The sequence below is a fragment of the Scophthalmus maximus genome, chromosome 14 (assembly GCF_022379125.1).
Source record: "Scophthalmus maximus strain ysfricsl-2021 chromosome 14, ASM2237912v1, whole genome shotgun sequence".
Classification (NCBI taxonomy): domain Eukaryota; kingdom Metazoa; phylum Chordata; class Actinopteri; order Pleuronectiformes; family Scophthalmidae; genus Scophthalmus; species Scophthalmus maximus.
The window spans coordinates 6,160,047-6,168,327 of NC_061528.1; the positions used below are offsets into that span (position 1 = coordinate 6,160,047).

General features: G+C 40.9%; 1 protein-coding gene across 6 annotated transcripts in view; it reads right to left on the reverse strand.

Moving 5' to 3' along the window:
• Positions 1-1,187: 1,187 nt before the first annotated feature.
• klf12b (Kruppel-like factor 12b) overlaps positions 1,188-8,281 on the reverse strand; it is a 64,186-nt gene continuing 57,092 nt past the window's right edge. For all 6 annotated transcript variants that reach the window (XM_035650978.2, XM_035650976.2, XM_035650977.2 and 3 more), the window contains 2 exons: positions 7,825-7,982; positions 1,188-5,760 (listed from right to left, as the gene is read on the reverse strand). In XM_035650978.2, coding sequence (XP_035506871.1) covers positions 5,579-5,760; positions 7,825-7,982 — 340 coding nt within the window. In that variant the 3' untranslated portion in view covers positions 1,188-5,578. The remainder of the gene's footprint in view (positions 5,761-7,824; positions 7,983-8,281) is intronic.

Below are 8,281 nucleotides of genomic sequence, written 5' to 3' on the forward strand. Positions count from 1 at the left end.
AACATGAATTCAAAATTGGCTGAATACATTGGTTGAGAGACTGAACTACGTATTTCAAAAAAAAGTGGAGGTTCTCTGAGGTTCTCCCTGTCACGCCTTACGAAATGCGCAAATTGCTTCGGTGGGCCCATCATCATGAGAAGTGTCAGCTGATCTAATCTGTCTATAATTTGCCCTGACGTAGTTTTAAATATGAAAAACCAGTCCACCAAATTTCACACCTTCCCCGCGCCAGGTCGCGCTCGCCGCTCGGGCCTCGTCTCTGGAGCGAGGCCACGTGACCTTTTGGGCGCCGAGGGTTTGTTTGTCTGTCAAGCGCCCCCGCCCGGTCGGAACGCACCCTCAGTCGCACGTGATCAAAAACAAGAACTCTACTGCTTTTGTCCTGTTTCACTCGGCGATCGGAAAGTGTCCCCCGACCGCGCGAGTCACGCGGCAGAGAGCGCCGCGCGCAAGGTGCCGAGAGGAGCTCCGGAGCACAAAGCGCCGGGCGGTGTCTGAGCTTGTGTCTGAGCTTGTCCCCCGGGCGCAGAGGGAGCTCCCTGCGCGGCGTTCTCGCCCTATCACTCTTATTTGCCTTAAGCTTCTCTTTCCATGTGCGGCGTACAGCTCCCGCACAATGCAGGGGGCCTTTTGTGAGCGATAAATCACTCGCGCGCCTAGCCGAGTGGGAATCGGAACCCTGTTATTGTAATCATTGGAATCCTTTACGGGCAGACGGTAAACACATTCATCCAGGTCCGTTTCTATCCAGAGCGCCGTACAGGGCGTTTCCTTGTTTGAGTGCAACCTGTTTTCTCAGACGCTCCATTCACTACAAGCAGCGGCGGTTACACGTTCCACTGGGTAATGGTGACAGACAACGCGGATTACACTGACGCACAGTACGTGGACGCTTTGACACGGATGTTTGAATGTGTGTGCGCGTGAGGGAGGATTTTCAGGCTCCAATCTTTTTATGGGCCAAGTCCACGGTGGTTCTCTCCTCCCTGTGATGATCCCATTCACTCTGCGGACGCGTTACTGCTTCTGTGTATCGGCTCTCATTTAAAATGGCCGCCCTAATACCGAGATTAGGTTTCTGAGCGCCTTGCGAATGTGAGCACGCTGCTCGGGTGTCTCAGGTGACAGCGACACCGCATGCCATCCACCTCAGTCACAGATAGCAACTCGCTCCGTGGCCAGTGTACATACAAAATGCAACTTTATTAACCTTCATGCCTCCATTCATATTAATATACATGTATATGTTTGAACTTATTTTTTTTTTTTTTAATTTCACAGCTCCATCCATATGAAAAAATACAGAGAAAAAGGCAAAAAACACTGACTGGATACTTTGAAACAACTCTTTAGAGAAAAGAAAAGCAAAAACAGAAAAGGAAAAAAAAAAAAAAAAAAAGGACACCTGTTCTTAAAGTTTTTGAAAAATATCAGGATTAAAAAAAATTATTTTACAGATGTGGAATTCCATGAGCAAGATCTCCCTTTTGAAGCGATGCTGAGCAATAATCACAATTATTTTTCAAATTTTTCTTTTTAAAACGGTAAGAATGAAAAGATCTGAATATATATATACACTACACTCACTTTTACATAAATACAGGAACGACGATTACTGTACGTAATATCAGCAAACTTGAATCATAGGCATTGGCTCCACTACTTAGAATCTTTCGAAAACCAGGAAGTCAAACGCAGATGTTACACAGAAAAGTAAAAATAGATATTGAACTGATCAGAAAAAGCTTAAGTTTCAGTATTCATAAACAAAAGGCATCGCTCGAGCGGCCGGAATCCCAGCCAACCGGATTCTTGTTTTTTCTCTTCCTATGAATCAGATTCCTCCTTTTCTCTTCCATGAAAATCGCTGTCGAAAAATAATGTGCCGAAGCGGAAAAAAACATCGAGAGGCCTTTTCGTAACTCAGTTGTGCTCCCCTGGAAGGAGGTGACTTATTGCAAGCAAAGTGATAATGTGTGCTATAAACAGCCCGCGGGACGTGTTGTGGGACGATGATGCTGCATTTGACACAACGGCGTACGGCTCAGTGCGGGAAAAAAAAAGAAGAAAGAAAGAAGGAAGGAAAAGTTGAAAACGTTAAGAGGTCCGACTTGCATAATGTTGTCTGTGCTTTTCAAAAAATTCACGATTTTCTCTCATTTTGGACTTGATCAATTTGAGCACACGCGCGCACACACGCTGGAATCGAGAAGAAAAAAGAAGAGGCGCGGAGCAGTGGATGTTACACGTTTGTGATATATGAGGCACTATTATTCATTTATTATTGCATAACTTTGACCCTGGTTGCCGTTAACAAAATTATGCTTTTAAAATGAGGAGAGAGAAGATGCTGAAAGGGAAAATACAATTCACCCTGTCCTGTGGAGACACCGACTTCAAAGTCTAATCGAATCACGTTTTTTAAAAAACTGGTGTATTTAAGGCATGCGACGTCATGTCCCTGTGTCAGGAGAGTACATGTGTTGTTGATATGTGCTTGATCAATAGAATTATTCTTTCTTCTTTTGTCCGGGTATAGCAAAAATAACGACGGAGGGAAATCGAGTACCGTAATATGGTCAATGTATATAAATAATTTGTTGATTATAGCAAACACTGGTTCAGCCTTTCTTGGGAATAAAAAATGATTTGATCATGAACGTTAGTTAACCACAAACCAACAAAAACAAAAAAGAAAAAAAAGCAAACTGTCATATATATAACACCACATATGATAATTTACATGATGGACCCCATTAGCCCCATTTCACTGTATACCAAATTAGATAAATTACAGTCTCTGAAAAAAGACTTTACATGTATAAATGTATTTCCTGCGTCTACTAATCAAAAGCCCTATTTTTTCCAAAATGTATGTACAGGATGTAGAACTTTGTTATAAGTTTTTTTATCTTCACTATCACATATATATTACAACAATTTCAAAAGTTTTTCCTTTTTACAAGAAGAGAGGGGAAAAAAGAGTTATACGCAGTGATGAAGTCCCCCTCGATCGTTTAAAAATTAATCTTAATACATTATATGGATGATATATATATAATATGATGAGGATTATTTGTTTTAATAAATCGACATCTGAAGACTAAACAAAAATGAATTTGTAAAAATCATACTAAAACAAAAACAAGGTGCTGATATGCTTAAAATGTTAATACAACTGGGCATAATGACGTTGTGCACGAACAATAAGCATAAATAATGATAACATACATTACCATTCTCCATTTCATAGGGGGGTCGGAAATGACTTCCTGGATTTGGCTGCTGAAATTCAGGTGTGTGTGTGTGTGTGTGTGTGTGTGTGTGTGTGTGTGTGTGTGTGTGTGGTTTTCAAGGTGCAGTCCCAAAGTTCACCACTTCCTTTTACTGGCTTCGGGCCAATAAATACATTTAGCAGCACTATCAAATAATACGATCTGGGCCTGATACTCTGAGTTAATGTCGGCGTGAAAGCATTTGGAGACACCTGCAAAAATGTCCATAATTATGAGCATAAAAATATATATTTATATTTTTTTATTAAGTTTAGTGATTTTAAGTGATGTTCTCTTAAGAGATCAAATCTGCCAGAAACTGCATTTGAAATAAAGCCTCACTGCACGTGCATAATGTGTCCATGTATGTATTTTATAAAAAAATATGTACTATTTTGTGTATGTATCTTTATATGTGGATGTTTAATTTCAGCCAAATCTCAGGTAAATCGGACAATAATCTTGACATATATCTGGTCTGAGGTGATCACATTTCAAGTCTGTTTGAGAAAATAAAAAATAAAAAACAAAATGAAATGATCTATAGTAACTCACTAACGGAGACACATCGGATTAGAGTCTTGTGCGAGAGCTACGAGCCGACCGGTGAGAGAGGGGGGGGGGGGGGGAGAGGCCCATGGTACAGATTAGAACGAGGAGTCGACCCGGCTTTAAGGAACTTCTCCTCGGATATTTGACATCTGCAAAAGCGGAACAAGAGGAGGAGGTTTGTCGTTTTCCTCCTCACTGCTCTGTTCAGAGTGTATTGCTCTTCTGTAACGTACGTCCGGTACCACTGGTCGTTTCCCTGTTAACACTGCAGCCGGTGTCAATGTCAGCTTAAGGTCAAGTGCTGCTGTGCAAAAAAAACAACAAAAAACCCCCACACCAACACAAATTATCCTCTCACTGTCGAAACCCAGCTGAGAAAAACACAGAGCTGAATAATAAAAACTAAAAACAGATAAGATCAGGACAGGATGAAAGCGTGAGTCTGTAAGGTGCCTCTTGTTATTTTTCTTTTTTCTTCACATACTGAAAATCTCCTCTGATTGTTTCCAAGTTCACTGTACATGAGGGGTTGTTTTCTTTTTTCCGAGTCGAACGTAAGCAAATAAGCAGGCATTTAAAAAAAAGAAAAGGAAAAAGGAAAGAATAGCAAGATTCAATTAACAAAAAAACCTTGTCATACTGAAAGTGTATTCATCCTTTAAGATTGCACTTTACTGATTGCTAATCACAGCACAAAATCAACCCAAAAAGATTTTTTCAAAAGAGGCTCAACATAGAGATTAGCAGTGATGTTAAAAAAATCTGGTCCTGGGAGTGAAGCGGGAAATGGCATTGGGGTTTAATGTTTTTTGCTGGTGGGATGATCGGCGTGTCCATCTTTTCATTGATTACGATGAAGCAATGACAGTGGATGTTGCGATGAGTTGATTCAGGTTGTTGGGAGTGACGGTGTTCCCGTTTGTGCTGGCTGTGGGGAGAAGGTGAACGGCCAGCGCCTCGGACCAAAACAGCAAGACTCCAGCGGGCCAAGGAAACCAATCCGTGGGTTGACGGCGCCCCCTGCTGGTCATAAATCAGACTCGCAGCGGAAACAATACTGCCTGTGTAACTCGAACTCGGCACCAAAATCCAAATCCTTTTCCCTGTGGTCCCGGTGTGGGGGCCCGAAACTTTCTGCGTCACACAGAAAAATCCATTCCGTTCAACGGGATCTTTCACATTATGAATGCTGGGGGGAAAAAAAGCAGCAATTTTGAACAAAAAATGAATAGAAAAGATAGGAAAAAAAAGAAGAGAGGGTTGCGATTGCATTATATATATATGTACTGTATATATATATATATATAATTATTTTAAATGTCCAAATGAAGAGTGCGAGTTCATTTAAAAAAAAAAGAAAAATCAAAGTGAAACATTTATGAACAGTGCTGTAAAAGACAGTTCCCTAATATACTCCGATGACAATAAAAGAATCCTGCCGTCTTTTCCTTCCATCCCAAAGAGGATCCAGAAGTGACCCTGTTTATCGCAGCTCCACGAGCTCTGTGCACCTCTACCTCTTCTCGAGAGTGTGTGTGTGTGTGTGTGTGTGTGTGTGTGTGTGTGGGTGGGTGGGTGTGCATGCCTATGCGTGTGCATCCAGGCCAGCTGAAAAACATTCATAGGGAGATCCCGCTCCCCCGGCTGCCTGTGTGTGTGTGTGTGTGTGTGTGTGTGTGTGTGTGTGTTTGTTCCATTGATCTCTCTCTTTCTCTTCCTCTTCATCTCTCGTCGCCGTCTGATCTGATTCACACCAGCATATGTCTCCGCCGGTGCAGAGCCAAGTGGTCGGATCTGGAGAAGCTGCGGTCACAGTCTGCGCACTTGAAGGGCTTGACCCCCGTGTGTTTCCTGTAATGCCTCGTCAGCTCGTCGGAGCGGGCGAACTTCCACGTGCAGCCGTCCCAGGTGCACTTGTATGGCTTTTCCCCTGTAGCGTAGGAGAGGGAGGAGACAAAAAGAAAGAAACAACCGTGTGTGTTTATTAGCTCGTACAGTCGATCACACGTTTTGGCCCTTGATGCTTTGCAATGCCGCGTACCATTATACCTCGGAGCTCGGAAGTCGGAGGGGTGATGAATTTCCAGGAGTATAATGGAACGATAACCCCGACTTCCGAGCTCTGGGGTATAATGGAACGCAGCGTAATTGATGATATATCTCCTGAAAAGTTAGTCACTTTCAATGTGGTCTGAATCTATAATTCATTATTATGTCATCATTAGTGTAGCAAAAAGCCTTTGTATAGTAATTTAACATTTTTATAAAATCCTTATATTTTAAATGCTCAAATGTTCCATTTGCTTGTTCAGTACAGCCACAATCATTTTGGCATGAATATTTTTTTTATCCTTATGGTGCTAACAGACTGTGTGGTGACATATACCAGACATTTGAATGACTATACTAGTGTGTAGCTCTTTTTAACCACACACCATGTACTTTACATTTTTGCTGGCAATTCTTAAATGTGCGCAAACAAATTATTCAGGCATCCAGTGGTTTCCGTTCATTTTTCCTTCAGGTTTGAAAATCCGTTCACAGACGTGAGACTTGCTTGAGTTGCATGATCCATCTCCACAAACATGGTTTGCATGGTACTGTGGATTGATTCGAAATGTCTGCTGTCAGCACTAAAAATAAGTGTTTCCACTTTGATACGTAGATGTATGGTGTGGTGGAAACCAAAAATTGTATTCACATCTCTACAGCTGTAGATGTGATTTGTAGTCCATGGGCTGAACCACTTTTATGGTTCCCTTTGAAGCTCCGTGCTGTAACAGCAGCAACCAGGACACAGTCAGAAATTTGCAACTGCTGCAGTTTTGATGATATGAGACAGTAAACAAGTATGTGTTGTCTGGTGTTGTGGCAGCAATCGTCTGTCATTTTGTTTCACTGTACTGTAAGTACATTTAATGCATCATTTTCTGTGTAATTCTGAAGTTTTTTTGCGCCAATGAACTAACCCACTCGCTACATAGGAGACATTATAAAGAATCAACAAGTGAACTAGTGAATTCAAAAAGTTATTACACAGTTTTTAAAAAAGTGACATTGTATTTATCTATACAATATCAGCCATTAAGAGATCCTTTTCTAACAAGGCTGCAGCTCTGGGCGTTAGATTCCACTTTAATTGTCTGCTATGTATTATTGTTTCATAATGGGTGTTGTAAACATATGATATGATGCTTTATCAATACAACTATACAACATTTGTTTAAAGCAGAGAATGAGCCGACAGATTCTGCCTCCAGGCACCTTAACCACAGAGTGGAGCCTCGTTTCATTCATGAGAAACTATACAAGTGAAAAATCTATTCGAGTATAATATTACGCTATGCTTTAAGAGTCTGGCCTTCCAATACATCAAGTTACACTGATGAATGCATTCAGCAACTCTTAAAAAGCATAATGCATTTTTTGATGTACATTAGAAGAAAAGGAGTGTACCCTCCCTGTTGGACGGACCAATGACAAAGATGATTCCAGTAGGGATGGGTATTATCTATATAGCAGTCTGTACAATTATTGTTGCAGACAAGTCTGTTTATTTAAAAAAAAGACAGATTTAAAAAAATATGTAAATTTATCAATATGTTAGTTTATCAATATTTTATCCATGTGTGAAGGTGTTGTGATGCTGAAAGGTGCCAGGCACAGTGCAGCCATATTAATTGAATTGAATATTTTGGGACTATTTTGACCTTTGAGGTGGTATATGTTCTTGTCTTTGTCTTTTTGTGTGTTACTCATTTGGGATTGACCTTTGGCCTACTGTATCACCTTTGGACTTGGTTCATGGTTTTGAAAGTGGGAGTAGTACAATATTACCTGAGTTACATATTTGTTAGTACATGTCGTTAAGGTAACAGGATTTTTAACCATTTAAATGACATACAGTGTTGGGCAACTTGAGAAGACGCTGCAGCACATTAAGCACACACACACACACACACACACACACACACACACTCGGTGTGTTACTCACCTGTATGCGTCCTTCTGTGTGCTTTTAGATGGGAGCTTTTGGTGTACACCTTATTGCAGCCCTCAAAGTCACATCTGTGGATTCTTCTCTTTTTGGAATCTGGTGACTCCGACCTCCGGGGACGCCGTATGCTGTCAATACTGAACGGGGAAATGGAACTGCAATGGGGGAATAAGAATCAACATTAGTAAAGTTATTATTCGACTGGGACAAAGAAATTTGATCCTCATCTGTGTGTCCAAAATCTGTACTACTACACTAATTCTAAGCAGTATGTCATTCTTTGTGAAGTTTTGGTTGACAACAACATTTTCAAACCCCAGTTAACAGTAGTTCAGGAAAGTGAAGCCCGCTGAAGCTTATTACAACATTTCTGCTTCAAAACAATCCATTCGGTAGAAAGGTGCCTTTCATTTTATTGTAGTTTTTTCAAATAAAACCTTCAAAAACAACATAT